The sequence below is a fragment of the Pollachius pollachius genome (assembly GCF_949987615.1).
Source record: "Pollachius pollachius genome assembly, chromosome: 1".
Classification (NCBI taxonomy): Eukaryota; Metazoa; Chordata; class Actinopteri; order Gadiformes; family Gadidae; genus Pollachius; species Pollachius pollachius.
The window spans coordinates 18,625,847-18,651,563 of NC_136934.1; the positions used below are offsets into that span (position 1 = coordinate 18,625,847).

The window sequence follows — 25,717 nt, forward strand, 5'->3', positions numbered from 1 at the left end:
ATTCCTGCCTCTCGTTTCAAAAAGATGAATTTCCTCCCCTGTCCTCGAGCAGCTGCTGATGTTATTCTGCAGACTGAAAGTTATTTAGAAATGAACTCGCCCTTTCTCCATATTCTTTGTTTCTCCCGATTACTAGTGAAGTACTGGCTTCTCCGAGGAGACATTGTGAAGTCTCACATACATATCTCTAACAACACATGCACACACTTTCATCAGTATCGGCTCCAGTTACGAGATTTGGGCAAAATCTTTGGTTTGTTTTGGAATGCTAATGTGTTTCGTATTTTTTTTCTTTGTGTGTGAATGTGTGTGTGTGTGTGTGTCTGTGTGTATGCGTGTGTGTGTTTACGCACATTGAGTGCGGTGGGGGGAAGGGGAAAGGGAGAGTTCTGCAGGGAATCGGGGCGATTGTCAAATCCATGAAGTGATATTGTCATACCAGCCGGACGGCCTTCTGGTGTTTATTTAAAAGGGGAGGGATGGAGGGAGGGATGGAGGGAGAGAGGGAGGGAGAGAGAGGGAGAGAGAGAGAGGGAGGGAGAAGGAAAATGAGTCCAGGCGATTGAATCATATCTTCTTGCCAATACGTCCTTGCGTTCCCACCTCCATCATTACAGCAACATGTTTTATTTTCAGCAGTGCTGTTCCCTGTGACTCATGTCCGTGCACCACGTGTGCTCTGTAGGCCCTGGTCCTCACAACAGGGACCAAATGGTCATTAGAAACGCAGTCCTTGATACACAGGCGTTTCTAATGAGCATTTGGACCATTTGGACCTTTTTGTTTTTCCCATGGTGTGTAAGACGCAGCCCAGAATTACAGGTTTCCTGATTGTTCTTCGAATATGAAATCGACAACAACACCTTGTTTGCAGTTATTTTCCATTTCCGTGGTTAAATGTCTGCAAAAACAAAAGGTGTGCGCGTTTGCGCGTGGTGTGTTTGTGGTGAGTGTGTGTGTGTGTGTGTGCCTGTGTGTGTGTGTGTGGATGCGCATGTGCGTGCTTGATTGTATGTGTGCATGCGTGCGTGCTTGTGTGTGTGGTACGTGCGTGTATGTGTGTGTGTTCCCCAGTTGACTGGGACCCTCAGGTGTTCAGCAGAAGGTCTGACCTGGACTGCCTGTGACCTCTCTGCAGTTCCTGACCAAGAACAACAAGGACTGAAGCAGTAAAGTCTCCTTATACAAATCCTGCTAATTATGGATTATGCTTTAACTCAATATATTTCATGAATGTAGTTTCAAATGTGCAGTGGATACTACATTCATGGGAAGATAAGAAGTACAACTACAATCTCATGTATTGAGCATGAATGTGTTGCTATTGGACTGAACCTATTATGTCATCGTGTCACACTTGATCTCGTGGCTTACAACATAAAATCAATATAGATACAGAGTTTTATTTGTATCTGTTGTGATGTTGTTTGGGAAATAGATTTGAACCGCATCGGGGGTTTCTCATTAGTTTCCTTGGCCGGCCAGCGGAAAGAGAAGGTAGCTGATATCACAGCTCTGGGTGGAAAAAGTGCTTCTAAATCAGGGGAGGAAACGCGTCAGGGCCTCGAAAAAAAGAGAGAAAAAAGGAAGTAGGAGGTGAAACCAAAACCACAGCGCCACCGGAAGCGTCAGTGGAACTCAAACCAAGATACTCCTCAGGACGCACTCTCGGGGATCGGGTAATCCATTTTCCACTGAGATTCTGGGTGACATCGCTGTCTCAGTGTGAGAGTTTTATCTTGTTTTGTTTTTAAAAAGCACCGCTCTGTGTTTACACCAGCGAACCCCCACGTGTCCTTGAGACTACCTTGGGGACGGCGGGCCGGTGTTGAACCGGGGGGGCCTGCGTGCGCGGGTCCACCCTGCAGGTCTGTGGAGGATGCTACAGATAAACTTTTAAACCCGGTTGACTAGGAGGTACACTTTCCAAGCTTCCGGGGCTCTTTGTAGAGGGTGGGTCAGAGGACCCCCCCCATGAGGAATATTGGTTTCAAACCAGCAGCTCACCTCGGGGAGGGGTTTGTATCAATACCCCAGATGTCTGGAAAAAGGCTGGATTTACATGAGGAACTTTGATGTTCCCATGATCAATCTTTTGTTGGTGGTTTCATTGACCCCAATTTGGTGTCTCATCTCTGGGCTCTGCTGGAGAAGGTAGAGGAGTTCTCTGCTCCTTTGGTGGTTAAGCCAGCCTTGGTAAACCTCTAGGTGCCCTCTCTGTGAACCCTGGGAGATCATTGATCAAATTGTCCTGCATTCACTTTGTTTGCCTGGCCGACTTAGCAGTCAGAGCAGCCCGCTCCTCAGTCAAAACAACCAAAACACTCCACACACCGAGTACACAGAGATATAGGCAGATAATCAAGGTAGACTCGGATTATCGCTCCCTTTGAACAGGTCATACGTGTTCATCAGTGGGAAAAAGCATCTCCTGGCACTCGTTTATCGATCTTCTTGGACTTATTAAATGAGATTTCATAACAATTGGCTCCTTGCAGTATAATTCATCAACATAACACTGGGCGTGCGGCAGGGTGAATGAGAATCTATCCATCCAAATCCACCTACTTGAATTCACCACACGTATGGATTGCCAAGTTGTGAGGCTGCCTCTCCGTTCCTCTCTCCTATATATCTGGGAGATATCGTCACTCAAACAGCAGTGCTTTAACTTTGTTTTTATTCCGAGCCAATTATCGAGAGAGTCAAGAAATAAAGAGACATTATAGACACAAGCCTAGCTAAACACTCTGCCGCGTACTGCGTTTCCTGCTAGGAAAGAAATCCCTAGAGAAAACGGTAAAGGCATTTAATAAAATCCTTAATTTATTCAAACGAAGAGATGCTTATAATCAATTCAATTGCCTAGCAGCGTCAGGTGATCTAATATGCATGGGAAGTCTCAATTGTACATTTTTCTTGCGATTTCTCATTAAGTGCGGGAGATCTCTATCCCCTTATTTTGCGAGGCTGGGGGCCGACCTATGAGTGTGACATCTGTCCAGTGCATGTCAACTACACTGTCCGCCATACAGCGGGCATTTATTTACCCTCACCTTTGACCTCAACATGCTGTTCTTCAAGTCCTTTGTGTTTCACGTGTCATTAGCACAGTGGCTTGGGAAGCAGAGCTCCTATTGTCCCCGAAAATGTTGTGTAAAGAGGACGCATCGCAGCTTGAAACACATTCTTCCCTTTTACTGTCTGACTAGCTTGATCAAAACAGATAAGCAGAACATTTCTCAACACACGGAACTGAACAAGTGGATAAAGATGAGCTGAGCGGATTCAGCAGACAGTTGCAATGGATACATGCTCCGACTCCATCGGCTCTGAAATTGCTAAATTAAATATTAGGAGGTATTTTCTACACCGAGGGAATTCGGCCTTGCATCTTTTATGAAGAACATTTAACATTAATCACGTCAAGGGTTTTTTAAATCCCAATTCTGAATGTGTAACTATAGCTATCTCCATGCAATATATATACTGTATATACATATATGTATATATAGATTGATATAGATATATATAATCTGTCAGCCCATTGTGTTTCCCCTCATCATGGGGACATAAGGGAGAGGTCTGTCTGTCTCTCCTGCACTCCATGGAACCACGGCGTCCATGGAAACCCTGAATGCAAAGGAGGCCAGCGGAGGGCTGCTATTGGAGGACAAGCCCAGCTCACAGCGGAGGAATGGAGCCTGCAACAGGTATGGAGCTACAGGTATCACCTTCCTGTTGGAGCGGCCACACGCTCTCTCCACAGCAACATTCCAGGGTTTTGCATGCAGGCCCGTGCCGTGCGTTATCACAGGAAAACCCCTGGCTGGTGTCATGGGGGACGGCCCTGAAACACCACCGCTTCCTCCTGGGCCCTGAGAGTGGGCCTGAGTAGGACTAAAACAACAGACAGTCTGTTGCTGTGATGAAGGATGTCTAAATGTCTAGATTCGGTAAGGCACAGTGCTAAGGGGCTGAGACTCCCCTCCATACCACCCCACCCATAATGGATCATGATCTAGATCCTGGGGAATGGGTTAACCTAGCGATTGTTACTGCTTTACACTTGGGTATATGAAAATCACTACTATAACGACAGCGATATATTGTTTCACCTTCTTCTGACAAATGTACTCTGCTAATTGCCCTAAATGTAAATGCAAATTTAATCCCGGACTGGGGGAGAGTAGACCTTTCATTTTTGTCAAAAAGCGTATTCTAGAGTCCAATGAGTGGCGGTCAGGGGAACCATCCCCTGATCAGGACGTTGTCATGTGGTTACCAAGGTGCCTTCTGGGTCTGATGCTGCCATTGGATGCTGAGTGGGAGACGGAGTCAGGGACTGGGTTAAAGAGTTTGGGGAATGGCTGTTGGCCTGCATCCAAATCTGCAACCCTCGGTCTGACTCGAGCACAGCCTTTTGGAAGGCCTGCTGAACAGAAAAGCCATTCATCACCGCAAAACGGGGAACTGGGAAGACACCCCGAGAGACGTGGTGATCTGTCTGCCATTAATGGTATCCATTACAAATAAACACACATATGCAGGCTGTGTGTGTTCAGAGGAGACGCACACAGGATCCCTCCTGCTCTGTTTGTATAAGCCCCCTGAAACACTGAGGATGAATCAGACTTATTCTCCCACTCATTTTTTCAGTTTTGCCTCATTAGGATTTTCTTCATTTCTTCATTTCTTCTGATTGAAGCATTGCCATTACTTGTTGGAGGAGGCCCGTGTTTAGAATTTGCATGAACACAACTTTTAGTAACAACTTCATTTAATGGATAGTAACACAAAGGATTTTTACCTGTTTTTTTTTACCTAAGTTTCCAAAATATCATCTATAATGTGAAATCAAAAACAAACAGCTAAAAGTCGCCCAATAAACTAGGCTACTTTACAGAACAGAAACAATAGGCTGCATACAACGGGACATTGGACAAAGGAATGGTCCAACCACGAAGGGAAACTGATGGTTTAGTAATTCCTGACATATGGATATTGGAAGTGGCCGGTAAAGGGATCGGCTTTAGGCTCTGGCAAGTCTGATGTTCACATGTCTTCGGGTTCCGATTTCCACTATCAGCCCAACCGGAACTCGAACCAAATACGGAGTTTATGGGGCGGCGCCGGATCACCCTTATTTGGAGTTCCCACTTCAGCGGCTATTTGGCACTTGAAGTTGAGGCAAGTCTAGGGATTTAAAATCCGTTTGCAATATTTACAAGCGATTAACTCTGTCAATTATTGTCTTTACTGTTATTGTCACTAAATAAAGGGATTTTATTTTTCTCCAAACTTCTGCAAGACGGCCACAACTCCGTGTACAACTGTGTAGTTAAATGAACGTGTAATTCATTGTGCCACGTCCTGAATTAAAGACAAATAGTGATACCTATGACTATTGGTTCAAGGCCTTTATGGGAAAATAAATTAGGTTATTAGATAAATTCAAAAGACAGTGTGCTATAATCACATTATAGATCAACACATTAAACGGAGATCTCTCTATTAGCTTGCTAATGCTGGGAACTACGTGATATAAAAGGCTTAAAGTTGGATTCACTTTGGTTTTCCATAGCAACTAATTCAAGCTTTATAAATCTCAGCTGAAAGTGTAATGTGTGCGGCCAGAGCTCCACTTTAACCATCTGAGACATCGTTTCAGGCTCTTCTCCACAAATAAACATTTTCTTCACCCTGCTTTATGTCTGAACCGAAAGCTAGTCTCCAAAAGTAGTTTTATTGATTCAGTCTACGCACTGGAAACAAGATTCTAACCGTATCAGATTCTACTTCCCGTTTGCATTGTGCAGTTCTGAAAAGTGTTCCTGCGCTTCTTTCCAGGCTGAGGCTGCTCCGAGCGGCCTGTCCTTATATGGTCATCTACGTCACGCGTCCAGCCCCCTATTTAATGCGCCGACCTGGAGTTCCCGTGCCCGTCCAATGGAACCGGAGCGCGCGCCTCTTCTTTACGCACTGTCTCTCTCCTTCCCCGCACAAGCAGACCATCACCACGTCCCACTGTCATCAGATGAATGATAAGCTGACGTGATCGCACCGCTCCAGGAGACACCGGTGGCGCTGTCTGTTCCGCGGGAACTTGGATACACCGCAGGAATCCCGCGCGCACTTCTATGTTTGATCCCGAGCCGCGCTTCAGTCCGAGCGAAGCGCACCGCGGGGGGAACCACCGGGAGAGCTGGTCCTGCTCCACGCGCGGCTGGGTGGGGTGCTATGACCGGTAAACTAGCGGACAAGCTGCCTCTCACCATGAGCACTCTGATCAACACCATCCCCGACTCTCTCTACCCCGAAGAGGACATCCCGACATCCATGAACATTTTCACAAGTACGGATTCTATAAATCATTACTCGCAAATGAACACAGGTAAGAACTTCACGTTTATATTTTGTTTTGTTCATGTTTAAGTTTGGGAAACTGCCGGTGTCCACGTAATGCGCCCAGACGGCAACAGTTGCGTCTCTGTGTGTGTGTGTGTGTGTGTGTGTGTGTGTGTGTGTGTGTGTGTGTGTGTGTGTGTGTGTGTGTGTGTGTGTGTGTGTGTGTGTGTGTTTGTGTGTGGGCACCTGTTAGCGCCTCAGTCGCTCTGCGACGCGTTTCTCTCCAGGAGCAGAATGTAATTATCCTACAGTAACAACTGATCATACACAACAAAAGCGTCTTTTTTTTCGCCAAAAATATCACATATCATACAGTTCAACTGCAGTAAAACAATGGGAAATCCGTATAAACCTCAACGATCTGTCGACACTCTATTTGGTGAAGGCCTGATTTATATTCATCACTACTTCAACTAAACATGTGTCCAAAATGAAGTGAGCCTTTACTTAAAATATCCCATGAAACTGCTGCGCATCTGCTGGTGTGAGTGGCCTCCGAGAACCTTGAAGGTGTGAACTCAGACCAGAGGAATAAAAAACATCAACCCTTTGTCTTTGGAGGTCAGATAAATAATGCACCTCAACATGGCTGCTTACTGGCTTTTTGGAGTACGGCTTTCATTCATACCAATATCCCCGTGTCCAGTAAGGTAAACGGCCCGTGCACCCAGCTGGGGTCCCACACTTACAAACCCCCGAGTTTGGCGCCTCTTCCCCGGCCAACACGTGCGGGTCGCACCAGACCCACCGACCTTCCTCATGAAATCTATTCTATTTAAACGGGAATTATTACGCAGATACTATCAGACGGCCCCTTCTTTTTGCGCAATAGAGTGGCCATATTATCCACATGGATGGCGATAAATCCGTCGCGTGTTGCGCAGCTTCACCCCTGAGTTGAGGGGTCACTTGTGGATGTGCCAACAGGTCTGTTTTTGTGGTTAATTAAAGCAACCGTTTGTGATGCCGTCAGAGTCCCGACTACCTGGTTCGGTCCGAGCCTGGATGGAGACGCATCTAATGCGCACATTTTAAATCACGCTCACGTTTAAAACGTTGTCTTGTGTTTTATACCCGTGAAGTTGTTAAATGGTATCTGTACAAGATGCTCATAAATATAGTTTAAATATAACTTTTGAAAATGAAATATTCTGCACATTAGGCCTATCCTAGCGGATCAAAACAGACTCTGTTTTAACAGGGAGCTGAAAGTGGCTGCATCTGGAAATATGGATAAAATAGATGGCATTATATATAATGTCACATCGTTAAATATATTATACACTGGTAATATTTTTCACCATATCAGTTTATTTATGAAGTTAGTGTTGTTTTAAATAGCCTAAATATTTTTGATTAAACAAGCTGGTTATGGTATTAAAATAAAAAATATGTGTAGCTGTTATAAAAGTTATTTCCTAGATTTTCTTACATTCTATTATATTATTATCTTTAATTTACATATTTAAAATAGGTAAAGCCTAAATGGGTTATAAAGGTTTGATATGTATTTACATATTACCATATAAATACATTTATGTTGTTGCTGTTTAATAATAAAAAGCAAGCAAAGTAATCACATCAACAATAAAATATATACTGTGATGATATATTCTATAATGCATATTTTATGTGGGAAATCAATGCAGTCTCACCCCAAATTATCATAACAATTTGTACAGATTTTTTAGTTCACAATAAAGGTAATTAACACAAATTTCGCTATACTATTTTCCCAAACTCATCAAATGTCAAAGTCAAATGGTCTCTTAAACAGTAAATCTGGACAAAGGAAAATATTCAGCTGTTAGCATGCAGGGTCGAATCCAGCATGTATTGATTGACATGATATCCAATGTGAAAAACATTTCTCCCAATGTACGCGTAAGTGCATTATTCCCATACTGCTGAGCGGGGTGCCACTGTCCTTATACTCATCCTCCTCCGCTGTAAAGGAATCATATCCTGCCTTCAGTTGGGCTGACCTCCCCTGGGACACAATGACTGGATCAAGGGGGTGTTTAGGTCTTGATTTATGAGCTTGTGGGATCTGAGAGAGAGTGAGCGAGAGAGAGAGAGAGAGAGAGGGGGAGAAAGAGCGAGAGAGACCGAGAGAGACCGAGAGAGAGACAGAGACAGAGTAAGAGAAAGAGAGAGATAGACAGAGAGAGAGAGCGAGAGAGAGAGAGACCGAGACCGAGACCGAGTAAGAGAAAGAGAGAGATAGACAGAGAGAGAGAGAGAGAGAGAGAGAGAGAGAGAGAGAGAGAGAGTGAGAGAGTGAGAGAGAGAGAGAGGCATGTGACAGAGGCAGCAGTCAGTTAACTTACAGTATACAAGTCTGACAGCACTTACTGTTGGACTACTTTTATTTTTGGTCTTCTTTAAGCACGCACTCGTAGAGACATGCACAGAGCTGAGAGCTGACTTTTGGACTCACAGGGACTATCACTGAAATCAAGCAAGTGCATGTTTTCTATAGACGACAGCTCTTCATTTATCTACTTTTTCCAAGCAACTTCTACATTAATGACTTTTTCCAGCCATCCAATGCTTACCTTACTGAGTATATGCTGGTCCTAACCCTCTGTGCCGTGTGTTTCCCCCCCCCAGACAACATCATGGACCTGGGCATGGGCAGCGAGAAGGGCAGCGCCGAGATCCAGTACGGCTCCAGCTTCCAGTCCAACCGCAGCGGGCAGACCGTCACCTACCTGGGCAAGTTTGCCTTCGACACCCCCCCCTCAGGGGGCCTCGGGGGCTCGGGCTGGTGCTCCGACAACAACATCATCAGCCTGGTCAGCGCTGGCATCCTGGGCGTGTCCCCGTCGCCGGGCGGCGCCGCCACACAGACCTCCTCCTCGGCGGCCAACATGGGCGGCCAGCCGGCGGACATGGAGCAGGTCTACGGCCCGCCGCTGCCTGCCTACTCCACCTGCAGCGACCTGTACCAGGAGCAGGTCTCCTTCCACCACAGCCCCGCCACCAGCACCGCGCTGGCCTATCCGGGCAATGAGTACCACTCCGCCTCCAAGCCCTCCATGGACGGCAGCCTGTTCTCCATGATCCCCGACTACAACCTCTTCCACCACCAGGGCGACGTGGGGGTGATGGAGCACAAGCCCTTCCAGACCATGGACCCCATCCGGGTCAACCCTCCGCCCATCACGCCCCTGGAGACCATCCGGGCGTTCAAAGACAAGCAGCAGATCCACCCGGGCTTCATGGGAGGCCAGCAGCACGCTCCCCAGCACCACGGCCCCCCGCAGACCCTCACCCTCAAACCCATCCGGCCGCGGAAGTACCCCAACCGGCCCAGCAAGACGCCCGTCCACGAGCGGCCACACGCCTGCCCGGCCGAGAACTGTGACCGGCGCTTCTCTCGCTCTGACGAGCTGACGCGTCACCTCCGCATCCACACGGGCCACAAGCCCTTCCAGTGCAGGATATGCATGCGCTCCTTCAGCCGCAGCGATCACCTGACCACGCACATCCGCACGCACACGGGCGAGAAGCCCTTTTCCTGCGAGTTCTGTGGACGCAAGTTCGCCAGGAGTGACGAGCGCAAGAGACACGCCAAGGTGCACCTGAAACAGAAGGACAAGAAGCAGGCCGACAAGGGCAGCGGGGCGGCCGGCAGCCACAGCTCCCCCCCCACCTCATGTGGCAACGGGGGGCCCAGCAGTGGCAACATCATGACCGTGACTACCTGTGCGTAGACTGGACCCTCCGCCCTGACCTTTTTCAAAGAGACATATGCAGAGAAAGGGATGCAATTCACTAGGAGATGAAGCGTTGATTTGTTTGATCTTTATTACCCTGGTTTTTAGTTCTGTTCTGAGATGGAGCCCCTGAGTTGAAGTAGGTGGGATTTATTTGATTGTTGGTGCTGAATGCTTCCCTCCTCGAGCTGTCCTGCAGCCCCCATAGCACAGCTGTCCGCACACATGGCTCTGGGTGACCCCTCCCCAGGTCACCACATCTGTACGGTGATTCACCATTTCAACGTCGGAGGAGGACAGAGTCCCACATGGTTGTTGAAACACAGAAAAATATTATGAGCTTAGAAAAAGGGTGAGTTTCCTGGGGTGTATGTCTGTGTGTGTGTGTGTGTGTGTGTGTTAATTTTATTGGCTTGTTTGAAAGTACATTTTGTTAAAATTTGTGTACTGTTATTGGTGGCACTTGACTGTCTTTTGTTGTTTTGTGTAGTATTTTTTTATATTTGAATGTTATTTTTTTCAAATGAATGTGCCAAATGCATTGTGATAATACAGCCAACCGCGAGTCTCATAATTGTGCCTGACATTTGCCAAACATAATAGAGATTTCAATTTAGCACCATGTTGTCTAAGAGGGAAAATGGAGTCAAATAATTTACTGAAAAGCAAAGTTCTTTATCTGCATAATTCTAGTTAGATTTAGACAGAGGTGTAATAGATTATAGTTATTTGGAGGATGGACATATGTGATGTCACTTTAACCTAAACTACAAAGCAAGCACACCTGCGTTAATCACTTCTATTGCCAATACTGATATTTACATTCGCAAAAAGCATAATTTCTGTCGTTGTTCTTTGAGGTTATGTTGACTTTTATATTTTATATGGTGGCTTAAGTGGTGGTGCCAGATTATCAAATGTTTTCAACTGCACCTATTTTGTTACGTTTTAGATGTCTTTGTTTTATTTTCAGTTGAGCAATATTAAAGGCACTAAATATTCAGGACATATACCTTTCATTCTTGATATACTGAGAGCTCACAAGAGAAAAGCCGGAATACTGAAATATCTGTCAATATATGAAAGTAAAGATAAAAAAAAGGAGCATTTGATGAATTAACTATTTTGTCTGTGCTTTACATTACTTGGCAAGGCACCAAGCTAAAGGACTAAAACCACTTAATTTCAGCCACCAACAGATGCACACAGGGGGAGAGGTTTTGAAAGCTAAATTCAGTTTTTTTTACAATATGGATAGATCGGGTTATATACTAAAGGGTTGCTATTTTTGTACAGTGTACACCCATGGATGCAGGCAACCGTCAGAACTTTTGTACTCATACTGTCAGATGCACCGAGACTGAGTATTAAACGGTGCATTGATGTGCATGCCCTCATGCATACTATGTAAATACACATGTCTGCATCAACTAATCATTTTCAATTGACTGAATGCTTTTGCAAGAAAAAAGTGTCTTAGACCTCGTAGTAATGTGTTATAATGCAGAATACATTGTGCTCACGTGTCTTCAGCATTGGGACGGTGCCAAATAAGGTGTGTTATCTTCCGTTTAAGAAAATAATAATATAATTTGTACCTTCTGTTCAATTCAATGTAGTGAGTGGTTTGAGAAAGCACTAATGTGTTCTCTGAATAAACAGAAAACGTTTTTCAGCATCTTGTGTATTTCCATTTGGGTTGAAGTCTGTTTTTTCATTAATTGATCTATCCCAACTGTTTTCAAAACAAAGACTCCAAGTGACATGCATTCATTCAAATTCCCAAAGACGTAATACTTCAACATAATAATTATAATTGTATAATATAAATAATAATATAGGTTCTTCTTCATGAATGTCCTTGTAAGGTTAGATACCTTAGGTCGTTTCATATTATTGTATTTTTGTGCTATCCTTTCAGAGAGCTAAGTTAACTAGATATAATCACATACTGAAAAATATTTTATACAATACAGACATTCATTCAAATCAATGTGGCATATGGCATGGAGATTTAACAGCATGTATTGTTGCCATCATTGATTGGATACTTAGGCATTAGCGCTGTAATTCTATAAAATGCCCTATTTTCTCGTAAGAGACATTCCTCTCTCCATCTTGGCAAAATGGCTGCATTTTGTGCATGAACCGTGTGTTTTCCTTTTCTTCTGTATGTGAGCTCTTTGTAAGGTTCAAAATCATTTGCCAGATTTGAGACAAAGAAACTGTAGTCGCATTGTTATGCTATCGTGCACTAGAGAAAATATAGTTTCCTGTTCAGTTTACATGGCAGTCAAACAAACAGATGATGTCAATCGACAGAGGCAAAGGCCAAAAGAGTGGCTCTACTGAGGCCATTCTGCTGGCGCGTTTCACTATGCGCTTCCTCCCATCCCCAGCACGGTGCAGGGCTGCGTTGCCTGGCACATGTCCACTGATTTATACAATTTGCTCCTGATTAGTCAGTTAGTCTGTGTTCCTCCGCTGAAAGAGCAGATCTCTGTGCACCTTTGGAAACAGTTGAAACGTTCCCATATCTAAATCTAAATGTAAAATATCTAGACATGTGATTCTGAATTCATTTTGTACAGCGGGAGGAAAGGATACTGTTGTACTCACCACAGAGGAAAAAGAGGCAGCCATATATGCTATACTGTTGAAATTAGAATATCAACTATGAGGGTTACTGGTAAATAGACATTAGTTCATTAAAACATTGCCCATCCTTTCTTGATTATGTAGCCTATTATGTACTAGTTGTTATTTTTATTGAGCTTGAAACTTATAATCATTATCGCAGGAGCCATATTCTCTTATGTCTGTGATGTGAGGTAAAAGGGTGATAGGTGATATTAAATATTAGAATACAGCCTTTAAGATTCTGGGATTTGGGATATGGCTCTATTTGACTAGCCATTATGATAAACTAAATATTATATTTGTACGCTTGTGTCCAGTTTCAGTTTAAAACGGTTTGTTCCTTTGTGATCGGGGAGCCTATCACATCCCCACTCACAATATACTAATCTGGTGTCACTTCCTGTTTGTCACATTGTTTCCCTTTTGCGTGATGTAATGAAAATGTAAATTTTGTCACCAAATCACATCCGCCAGTACTATTCAATTTGAATCGTCATCCAATCTGTAAAAATGGCTGTATTCTGGAAAGATGAAGTGTTGAAGAATGAACAATGACTGGAATTAACAAAATATTTTCTATAAACATAAATGCAGGTTCCTCCTAAAAGTAATCTATTTACCTCATAGGTTGGTTGGCATCCTTTTGTCCAAATCTAGGTAACTAGGCTAAATGCTTTTTAATAGGAATTAGGGCCCCATTCTTGTTCTTTGCTTCAACGTTGGATCCAAGCCAACATTTTTTCACCATCTTTGTGCCAATTTAGATTGCAGGGTTGGATGATCAAGAACAAAATACACTCAGAACTCACTTGCACTTGCACAGAAGCAGCAAATAATAAATATGATCTCAGTCAGCAAACAGCTGAAGTCACACTATTAGTCTGCAATAGTTAGACATACTCTGTGGATTTGGCCTTTTGGCCATTCAACAGAGTTATTGTATACAAAAGGAATTTGGAAACGTAAATCCCTCTGTATACATAACACACAAATCACTTGTGTAGATTAAGATGGCATTATAGACTGTGTTCAATAGAGACAGCCGGCCTACTGTAGAATTAATACTATGCGTGTTTCGTTTTCCTTCCATTATATGCAGTATATTTCCTCATATTTGCATGTTGAGTTCATTAAGGTTCTTGTTTCATTGTGCTTGGAAAAAGTCCCATTGTTTTAGATAAATTAAACGGGCATATGCTTCACAATGTACTGGTGATACACACTGTTCTTTTGTCTTGCAATGCGAATGTGAATGTCTCTTGCCTATTTCATGTTTTGTTTTCTATGCCTTATAATAAGGTACTTTTACTAAGTGAACATTGTAATAAACACAAATTCGCCAATGTGACATAGAGATGTCACAATGGTGCTCCCCTTTTATGGGACAGTTCGGTTTATTTTGTCTCTGTTTTGTTATTTCTATGGAAGTAAAGAACGGGAAAATAGTATGTCCAATAATCCCTTAGAAAATGATAACGCATTAAAGATCATATATATAAAAATAAAAAATAAATAACAATTATAATATCATTATTATTTTATATTTATGGTATAATTATAGACGCTGTGGACATCCATTACCTGAGTACCTTCTGACCCCCTGGTTGGCCCCTGTGACCCGACAGAAGACTTTCTTACCGGAACCTGAGCGGCGGAGCTTCCGACTTCCGGTTCTTTAATAAACTGTTGTCAAGTGAAATGGGATGAAGTCCACCGAAGAAATTCAAACCGCTGAATGAAACGGGATTAAAGCCATACAGACACAATGAGCTGGTATGTATATGGATGTACTGTAAGGTTACTCCGTAGCGGATCATGTGAATCGTGAACATATCGTCGTGGTTTATCTCAGACGATCTCAGAGTCGGGCTCAGACTACTTCCTGAACGAACCGTCTCACAGTACGACACCATGGGCAGAAGTTAGTTTACAACGATAAAGCAACGATGATGCAATGATAAAACAATAATAAAGCAATGGCCAGCCGGTCCTTTAGGTTAAGTTTATTGACGTGGTATTCAGTGAGAGGTTGCGGAGTTTGTGGAGGTTGGTCGTGATGATCCGCCTCACGTCAACACGGTCAGCAGGGCAGGACTCTACGCTCTGCACTACGTCGGCATGGCGTGACATTGTCTTTGATTATAATATCATATAATATGTTATATGGTGAGCCTTTCTGGAGTGTTGGGAGTGTCTCTGATCAACAACATCAAGTATGGTCGCAGTGTCATCTCTAGCTGACATGCATGTTTGTCATGAGAGGAAATCATCAGACCTGCAGACAGGAGGGTCTTTGGTGCTTTCAGCTCCTCTGAGCTGATTAGATCGTTTTCTGTTATTTTGGATTTTATTCATTTCCAGTTGCCAGTGAACCCTGTCAAATCCAGGAGTTAGCCTTACTCAACTTGTATTGTAGCCCAATAAATCACTTGTTTCATAGTTTAAAATATCCATGCTTTTGAGACCCCTATTTTAAATTACAATAAAATAGGGGTTTAAATTACAATTTCAAACAGAACGGAATCAAACAAAACCACAATAACATATCAGAAGAACAAAACATAAAGGATAAACCGATGAAAAAGCAACGCAACTGAAACCATCAAGAGGACCCAGAGTCACCTCACCAGAAGGTGAAGGTCTGTGGTCTCCTTGGTGCCATGATGACTGAAACAGTCACAGAGCGAGTCTGCACGCTCAGAGGAAATAATGACGAGTGGATTTGATCTCACAATTGATCTGTCTGCTGATATCGCTTCTATGAAGTCACTCATGTTTCTCCCATGTATAATATCTGTAGATGCACACCAGGCTGTGTTCACAAATAGACGTTTTGGACGCATCTAAGCAAATAGTGCGCCTAACAGAGAATTGGTTTGGTAGAAACCAAGTTCAGGGTCATATCAAATTTTCTGTTTAAAATAAGTCACTTCATTGTTAACTTTTTTCCATGCTAATGCCTTCTGTGATCAACTCACATCTGTGATGGCTCTAAACAAATTGCGTTTCAAAACCATGCCTGGACGTGTGCATATGCTTAATAAGAACATACGTTTTTACATACGTACATTTTGCATCAAACTGTCCATTTTGAATTTGCTGCTTTTTGTGGAAACACCATAGCCTGGCTCCGCCCGCCTAAGTACCTCCGCTCAATTTGAATTTCCCTTCAGTACTACGTCTGGGTCTGCGGTATGTTAGTGGGTTTTCTCCGTCTAAATTTTCTGCGTCCAATCAGCGAACAGAGGGAGTGGCTGAGATCAATGACGTTAAAGTCAGCTCTCGTTGACGGACATCTTCACGCACGTGTTTGGTTTGTTTACAGCCTGCGCGCAACGTGATTCCCGGCCAAACGTTAGCGATTGGTTATGGCAGATCCAGAGTGGCACTGGGCAGATCCAAGTTTTAAACTTCAACAGACACCCGCCTTCAAGTGAGTTAACGTTTGTCAATTGAGTGGGTCCAGACTCTCTGTACAAATGAAATGAAGTACGAGAGTCTGGTAGGACCAGGCTAGAAACACCATTCACATGCTTGTTACATTCACATGCTTGTCTGATATCCCTCCATCACATATACACACCACAGACAAACCACATATACACACCGCATACACACACATCACATATACACACACCACATATACACACTGTGTATACACACCACATATACAGACCGCATACACGCATTGCAAATAAAAAAACATGTAGTTTGACAGAGTCGGGAAATAGCATGGGATCATAGGAATTGTTGTCTTAACCATTGCCGGTGAAAATCTCTTTCAGTTACAAGGTTATCTATTCAAATTTAGTTTGTGCCCAGTTATAACATTACCCTAAGCATTGGCTTAGTGGCTGGCTTGAGCAACTTGTCATAGTAGCAAATCGTAGTAAGCTAGATTGATATTAGCTAGATGTCCTCGGGCCTGGTGTCTGACCTATGTCCTAGTGTCTGACCTAGGGGCCTGTGTCTGTCCTAGGGTCCTGTGTCTGACCTAGCGGCTGGAGTCTGACCTAGGGGCCTCTGTCTGACCTAGGGGCTGGAGTCTGACCTAGGGGCCTGTGTCTGACCTAGGGGCCTGTGTCTGACCTAGGGGCCTCTGTCTGACCTAGGGGCTGGTGTATGACCTAGGGGCCTGTGTCTAACGTTTGGGCTGGTGTGTGTCTGACCTAGGGGCCTCTGTCTGACCTAGGGGCTAGTGTCTGACCTAGGGGTCTGTGTCTAACGTTTGGGCTGGTGTGTGTCTGACCTAGGGGCATGTGTCTGACCTAGGGTTTGGTGTCTAATGTTTGGGCTGGTATGTGTCCTAGGGTCTGATATCTGACGTTGGGGCTGGTGTCTGACCTAGGGGCTGATTTCTGACCTCGAAGCTGGTGTCTGACCTAGGGGCTCTGGCTGGTGTCTGACCTAGGGGCTGATTTCTGACCTCGAAGCTGGTGTCTGACCTAGGCGCTGGTGTTTGACGTTGGCTGGTGTCTGACCTAGGGGCTCTGGCTGGTTTTTGACCTAGGGGCTGGTTTCTGACCTTAGGGCTGGTGTCTGACCTAGGGACCTGTGTCTGACCAAGAGGCTAAGTGGTGTCTGACCTAGGGGCATGTGTCTGACTCTGACCTAGGGGCATGTGTCTGACTCTGAACTAGGGGCTTGTGTCTAACCTAGGGGCTTGTGTCTGAACTAGGGTCTGGTGTCTGTCCTATGGTTTGGTGTCTGACCTAGGGGCTGGTGTCTGACCTAGGGCCTTTTGTCTTCTGTATCTGGGGGGAAGCAGGGACGGGTAGAATGCTGATGAGTACATCGAGTCACATCCTGGCGGCTTAACATTTTTTAGTCGATGTTGGTGATAAAGTTATTGACTACTTTCCAGTGGCTCAGAATTTGAGAGAAACATTGGATTTGGAGAATGATAACACCTCTACCCCACACCCGGGCCACATTTCTCATTGAGCCAAGAGGCAATGCAGTGATCCAGTATCATGTAGAACATATGAGGTTAGAAAACAGGCTTAATTCTTGAGTTTGAATCGTGAATCAATTTTTAGTTGAACTTTGAAACCAATGATCAGAATCTAAACAAATGGTGAGATTCCCAAAGCGTCCCACCCCTGTTGCTCAGTCTCAAAGTCAGGAAGTGACATTGGTCGTCCAAGATGACGTCACCCGGTTAATTCAAACTTTGAGACAAGCCAAAGCCAGAAAGCAATGCTACCAGCAGAACGCATGTGCAATCACAAGGTCAACAGCGGAGTGTAAGACCAGTGAAAAGAGCCCTTTATGGACTCTGCTGACTGGTGCATTCCAGGGTAGCCTTCACAGTCGCCTCGATGGCGTCAGAGGTTTGACTCCGGGTCATCCTCAGAACAATTCCACTTCCTAGCCTCTTCAACCGAGCTTCTGTACTCCGCGGAATACGCTAGTTTAGATGATGCATTATTCCCCCTCAAATGACATACACATTTTCAGTTTTTGTAGAGGGCCATGGCTTCTCTCAGTTGACGCATAATTCGGCCAGAAGACTGGTGCGTCTTTGTTGGAGCCTACGTGCAGGCTGCACAGCAGCCACCACGGTGACGTGTACACTGAGGGGCTGCAGCAGTGACGGGGTATCTTTGTTTGGATGAGGCCTAGCCATTGATGCACCAACAGTTACTGTGTCTGAGGAAACAAGGCCTCGTTCCGGGGTTCAGTTGGGATCACCAATGTAACAACACAGGGAAAGTAAAATATGCTTTAACAGCAGATTTGTAAGTTGTACATAACCTTGTCATGGTCATTCATCAAATATGCTTGATTCTTATGCAGTTGCCAAGGACCAATAATCTTTGGCAATGGCAAATATATAAGATCCTCTTCAAAGCAACCAAGGGACTTGAAACATAGCGTGTTTGCTAGAAAGCCTCGCTAGCTTTAGCAAGGTATAATGCTCATTGATAATTACGCATCAGACGACCCTATCCATTCTTAAGAGAACTTTAAATAAAGGCTGAATGATTAAATGATAAATGGCGCTTGTGATAAAAGCATCTTGGATGGTTTGCTTTGCGGTAGTATGTGGCTCTTATGAGACTGTTTTCTTATGTTAGTACTTTGGGATTGGTAAAATTCTACTTAACTGGCCTTCTTAAAACACTGGTAATTTGAAAAAATAATAAATCTGCACGTCTAGTTTAAGTTAATCGGCCACAGTGGCCTACTCCTCCTGCTAGCCTGAATATAACCTGAGTCCGGTTTGGGTTCCGATCCACGAACGAGTCCGAAACGCTTACGGCAGAGCTTTGAGCGCAGAGAAGCACTGTGTAGTACAAAGACGGCACGACGGGCTGTGCGGTTAATCAAATTTCGATTTCGATTTTAGCGACAAACTATCACAAAACTAAACAGCTGGATACATATCTGTACATTATTTTAGATTTGAACATTTTCTATTTGACCATTTTGTGTTGTTTTTTAAGGTGGAATCTCAAAGTTCTCAGTTACAAAGTGTTTTTTGGGAGAGACATGCTGAATTAATACATCATGTTTTCAAACTCAAAAATAATCGTTTGAATAATCTTGATTATGATTTTTTTCCATAATCGAGCAGCTCTACGACACGTCAGAGGATGAGATTCTAGGTTCTGTTCTGCGTTGAGTATAACGGGTACCGGATGACACTGCGATGCGGGCCAAGGTGCCAGTCTGACTCCTTCATACTCCGAGCCTATCTGGCGTTAAACATGATGTTCACGGAGCATCTCAGACAACATGAATACATAACTCATTCCCATCGTTTATATTAACATGGTGTAAATTAGTTTGGCCTAGTGAATGCTCAGTAAGTTGACAAGCAGTCATCATTAGGTTCTGAAAACCGTTTTGACTTCCAGTTATTAGACTTATAGGACCTTATGATTATTATAACAGAAACTATGGAGAATTTAATATTTATTTTATTAATTCTAATGCAATATGCATATCACTCAGAAATATACCGGTCTGCATGTCCCTCCCGCCGCTGAACATAATGGACTAAGAAGCATTTTCTCCTTATGAAAGTAACACTAGCAATTGTCTGCTGGTGTCACTTTCATAATGAATGCCATTGAGGAATGAAAATGTGGTCGAACAAGTGCATCTAGACCAACCAACCGGGCAACGGACCAGAACTTGACAGCCCAATAAGGTCAGGGATGGTCAGGTTAAAACTCGACAAGAACTTAACAGACCTAGTAGGTTCATGGAGGGTCAGGTTCACACAGATTATTTTGGCCTACATTATGGAAGGAGGTCTTGTGTTATGGCTCATTGATCCTTTACTCTATTTTCCATATGCTTTGGATTTTAAAGATCATGTAAAAATAAACCATTGTACAGTTGCCGGCGATGGTCTACAGATGCATCAGCTTTCTACCAGCCTAACTATACCTGCAATTGTATTTGTTTTATATAATTTAATATCAAACTGCTGTAAAGCAGCCAATCTATAGGACAACAATATCAATACTGTAGCCATGATATCCCCCTCCCCAGGGCAGGGTCATGCATTCATTTGTTTTCCCTTCTGTGGTAGCATGCATAACCTCTCCAATGGCTCATTTGAGCTCAACCACCGTATGATTCTGTTCGATATTATGGATTTTTCTCTCCGTTCCACAACGCAGACTTAAGCATTCAGCTGTCTCATGGCCGGACCTCCGTTTCCACATGCGATGGGAAACAGGTTCAGCACTAGACTTACCAACTCATCTCAATGTGACGTCTGCCCAGTCTGTGTGAAGAAACATCATAAATGATTCTCACAGGGACCATAGCTTTTCTCTCTCTCTCTCTCTCTCTCTCTCTCTCTCTCTCTCTCTCTCTCTCTCTCAGTGTCTCTCTCGCGCTCACAGTCAGTAGTCTATATTTGCTCAAACCAGTATTCTCAGTGGTTATTTCGATGATTCTATATCCAGATTTTACAGACGCCACAAAACCAAAGCAGAAAGACCAACCTTTTCTCTTTTTTAAAACTTCCCAATTCAAAAGATGCCCTTCAATATGGAGTTAAGGGGGAGATGCTGGGCCCATACCCTGATCTCTTGGATAGTAAACATCAATAGAAGCCTAGTTGAGTTGCCGAAACGGTTAATATCACGTTAGCCAGTGCTGTGTTGAGATGACTCATCCGAGATGGGAACAAGAATATGATAAATTTCAGTGGAAGAACATCACTGGTGTAGTGGAGTGTTGACTTACCCAAAGACCTGCCTCGGGCAAAGACTTTGGGTTAAATTGTGAGGCCTACGTTCTTTTTTTCATTTGGCAAACGTTTGTCAATCCCAACCCTTGCGTAGAACCCAAGTAAGACGAAGGAGATTTGAACATGCTTTGTTAGATCACATCGTAAAGACCACACACACACACACACACACACACACACACACACACACACACACACACACACACACACACACACACACACACACACACACACACACACACAATCACACACACAATCACAATCACACGCACGCATGCACGCACGCACACACACACAGAGTACATTTTTTAGTTATTTATTTAGTATAAGCCTGTTGCTCCCAGCCTAGCAGAGCCTTGAGATTGAGCTGTCATCAAAGAGAGGCTCCCCACACATGGGGTTGTTTTCTCCGGGTTGGGCTGCGAGCCTCTCCTTCTCTCGCTCACTCACACCCTCTCTTTTCCATCTCATTAGTCGACACACCTCAGCCTTGACGCAGCTGCTGCCTCAGCCCGCCTGTCAACACGATCTGTCTGTCATGTACCTTTAGATTTCAGGCTATTAGTGTCACATCAACGGCAAACCTACGGCCACGCAGCCCTGTGTTCTCCGTCCTCAGAAACCCTCCTCCCCGTGCTTATGCTCAATTTTATTACAGCTGCAAGTAAGGCAAAGAAGACTAAGAAAGTAGTGTTCTTACGCCCTGAAACCAGGGCTTGGGTGTTTCTCATGCGTGTTCCAATTTCAAAAGTACAGAAAAGTTGTGTGTTGAGTTGTGTGTGCTGTTGGATTTCAAAATCATGTTCAAATTAAACTTCCCCATCTATATGTCCCCGTCTGATGAGTGCTGTCACATCAAACAGTTGGTGTCACCTAATAGACCCCGCCCCCCTGACCATGTTCTTTATATCTATAGGATGTGGCTCTTTTGTTTGCTTGGTGGCAGGTAGTCGGACAGGAAACCACACGGAGCAGAGGGGACAGCCACTTCTAATTAGTGATATCCTCCTGCAATGGGAGCCAGATGTGGCCGGTGATGACAGGACCTTAATGTACACGGCTCCGGTCACACACTGGAGGGCCGGGATCAACAGCTTTAGATTGTCAGTCACCGGGGACCTGTTCAATGAGGCCTGTAGCTGTCACTCTCATGTCACGGTTCTCAATCACAGCAATAACATGATTTAGACACAAGCCATTTGAGGGTGAGCAATGAAACCCAAATGTTGTTCTGCTTTGTTAAAATTTCCCTTTTGTTTTTATTCAGGATTCCGTTCAAGATTGGCCAGCCCAAGAAGCAGATTGTCTCCAAAACCGTAAGTCTTTGATTTGAGGCACACCCATGTTCCCACGGTATAATTCATCCATCACAATAAGACACATTTTCTGAGAATTTGGTCCTAGTCCTGTGTGTTTGTTTTACGTCACTCTGTGCGCTGAGCGGTAGCCCTTAAGTCATGTCATCAGTGGTCTTTAGAAGACCACTAGCTCTTAGACTCACAGATTACCCATTTGCCCAGAGCATGAGAGGGGGCAGAGGTGTTTACCTTGGCATGACAGCGCGTGGGTCTTTTTTCCTCTCTGGAGAAAAACCACTTCCAGTGTAATGGCTGTCTGGCCCGGGAGACACCCTAGTTCCTGTGCCATCCGAGCCCCTGTCCTAGGAGGGAGGGGGGTCGAGCCGGGCCAGTACATGACCCACCATGGACACAGTGCCTCCACGCTTCCTTGGTTGTTTTGTCCCAAACTGTTTGAATCCAGAAGCCCACAAAGCCACAGGACAGGAAGCCATGCTCGCTCCAGTGTTTATCAGGGCACAGAGACAGGCCCTGCACACTCATTATCGTTTAGCGCACATGCTGTGATTAGACACTCATTTGAAGTGGAGATGTATAAATGAACACACATGTTAAATACTGGTGACAAGTTACCATAATATTTTATAAATGCCTCTTTTTCCCCCTTCTTTCAGGTTGAAAGAGACTTTGAGCGTGAATATGAGAAACTACAAAAGTAAGTTTACCATAATGATTTACTACTGGTGATAATATAGAGTGGTGTTAATGTTTTTTTCTGGAAGGTTTGAATTTATTCTTATTAGAAATCATTTGAATTTAACGGAAACAGATTTACTGATTTTGGTTTGTTGACTTGAATTAGATGAAGCCAATTCAGTAGATTTTGTTGCTGTACTTAGGTTATTTGAATCCATGAACATAAGCACATTTGGGGTAACACAGCCTTGGGTACTGTGGTGAAACGAAGCCTATTTTGGTCAAATACATGGAAAGGAAGAGGTCTAAAAAGGTAACTTTGCACATCTAATTTTGAAGTTTGAAAAAAATTATATTGTGTAATTACGCAAATATAGACCGCATCGTACATAAGCCACACTTTAACACTCAGGTTTGGGGTTACCAGTGTAAAGGCTGCAGCAACAAACACCAAATCTGAAATTCATCAAATCAAATCCAAAGGCCCCAACGTGGTGCTGAAAGTTGCAAAGACTCACAATTTTTTTTTTAAACTGCAGCATAACAAATCAGTGAGTCTGTGAAAATCCTTTCAAACTCTGTGATGTTGATAGGATTTCTGTGCGATGGGATGGGTAGTGTCGCAGGATTACATGCAGGGCTCAAGACTCGCACCATTTATCATGTGGATGCAAGGTTACATCGTTGCCAGTAAAAAATATATATATTTGGAAAACATTGTAGCCTAATGGTGGCAATGCGACACCATGTAACATTTAAAATAGGGCTGTTGCCACGAAGACATTTAGTTTCTTAAATGGTTGAAATGGGTTAAAACTCATTTTAACGGAATAATGCTTCGAAAAGCCAAACGGTATTATCATGTGGGTGCTCGGTCCGAGTCCGACTCTGTCCCGGCAAAGCTTCAATGCGGGGCGCACACCAGGCGAGCGACCGTGTGCCGCGTCGCGTAGCAGAAAGGACAACACATGTCTAAAGGCTGCATGGTCACTTTCTGTGTTTGATACCATGAAGGGTATTGATGGAGCTGCGATGCGTTCCACAGTTTTGAAAGTCATGACGCGGCCGTATGGCGGCGCCGGTGTGAGTGCTCTGTTTGGATCCAATGAAGTCAAACTGTTTTGGTCATTAAACCAAAAAGGTAGTTTGGACATTGTGCAAAGTTTCAGTGAAATGGCACTGCAGCACTAGCGCTATTCAAGAGCATGCAGATGAATGCACTATTTTGGATGACGAATCACCAGAAAATGAATCTGAATTAGGGTATAATAATTTGCAGCCTGTTCTTCTTCGTAGGGAACTTCAAAGGGAAGTTGGGAAGTTCAAACAGTTTGTGCCGATGGAGGATTACCCCTAAGTGAATATTGATCATGTCACAAACCTTTTGAAAGTATTTGTATTATATAAATAATATATTTATATATATATTTGTATAGAATATATATATATTTGTATAGAATATGGCTGCTAGATTATTGAAAAAATCCTAATCACGATTATTTTGTTCAGTATTGAAATCACGCTTATTCAAACGATTATTTTTGGGATTGAAAACATGTATTTATTAAGCATGTTTCTCCCAAAAAAGACTTTAAAAAATACACAAAATGGTGAAAAAGAAAATGTTCCAATCTAAAATAATATACAGATATGTATCTAGCTGTTCTGCTCCTTCTCTAAAACATTAAATAAGAAAAAAATATATATATTGAAAAAATAGATTATGTTAATTTTGTGATCCTTTGACGCTAAAATTGAAATCGTGATCAAAATTCGATTAATCGCCCAGCCCTTGTATAGAATATAGGACATATTCACTGGGAAGCAAAATCGTCGCAGACCGATTCTGGTCATACACCTTTACACCTGTATATAGGTTGTCATACACATTTGTATAAAGGTGACATTTAGTTTATGAAATGGTCAAATGGGTTAAAACTCATTTTAGTGGAATAACGCTTCGAAAAGCCAAACTTTATCGTCACGTGGGTGCTGTGTGGATCATACACCTTTTGTATAAAGGTGTTTGACATACATCTTTGTATAAGGGTGTATGACCACGTACATAGGCCGCAAAAACGTAATTTGTCTGAAAGATTTATATACAGGCCACGGCCTATATTCCTGTGATTTACAGAAGCAGTTTTCGTACTCTTTTTTTTGGTCTTGTTGACACTCTTTGGCAAACTAAATGATCAATGCAATGCCCCAAATTAATCAATCATCTAATCAGTCCAAACCAAATGGGCATTTTCATGCTTACGATGGCTCATGATTCCTTGTATTTCCTTTATAAAAACGGTGATGCGGTTGGGTTTGAATGAAACAACATGAATGTTGGATCCATGTATGAGTAACGAAGCAGCGTATGAGCCTCATTGTGCCTATGGAACTAAGGGGGTGTTTGGTGTGAAATCCTTGCCACACAATCCTCCCTGAATGTGTGGACTTCCCCGCTATCAGGGGTGGGAGCGGCCCCCGAGGGCCTCCCAGATTCAGTGGGAGGGCTGTTTGGCTCTCTGGGGGCGAGGAGGGCCCTTTATCAGAGAGGTGTGGCGCCAGTGAACCTGATGAGTGAGTCAGAGGAGCAGGCTCGTACAGGCGTCTCTCCACCCTCTGCGTCCATCAAGGCAGACGTTGGCACATGCGATAACGTATCTTCCACTATAAGCCCACGTTGGCATGGCGGTTCCTGGTGTTCTGTCACAGACGTTTTTCAAGAGCTATCTCGTCTATTT

At 43.8% G+C, this 25,717-nt stretch overlaps 2 protein-coding genes across 2 annotated transcripts in view; both read left to right on the plus strand.

Annotated features, from left to right (window-relative positions):
- Positions 1-6,124: 6,124 nt before the first annotated feature.
- On the plus strand, positions 6,125-11,567 carry egr3 (early growth response 3). The gene is made up of 2 exons (XM_079731215.1): positions 6,125-6,394; positions 9,022-11,567. Exons 1-2 carry the CDS (start codon positions 6,241-6,243, stop codon positions 10,125-10,127), a joined length of 1,260 nt encoding a protein of 419 aa, XP_079587341.1. The 5' UTR covers positions 6,125-6,240; the 3' UTR covers positions 10,128-11,567.
- Positions 11,568-14,422: 2,855 nt separating this feature from the next.
- The window catches only part of bin3 (bridging integrator 3), a 31,157-nt gene continuing 19,862 nt past the window's right edge, over positions 14,423-25,717 (plus strand). The window contains exons 1-3 of the mRNA XM_079743740.1: positions 14,423-14,543; positions 22,253-22,301; positions 22,958-22,998. Of these exons, the coding sequence (XP_079599866.1) occupies positions 14,536-14,543; positions 22,253-22,301; positions 22,958-22,998 (98 nt within the window). The 5' untranslated portion in view covers positions 14,423-14,535. The remainder of the gene's footprint in view (positions 14,544-22,252; positions 22,302-22,957; positions 22,999-25,717) is intronic.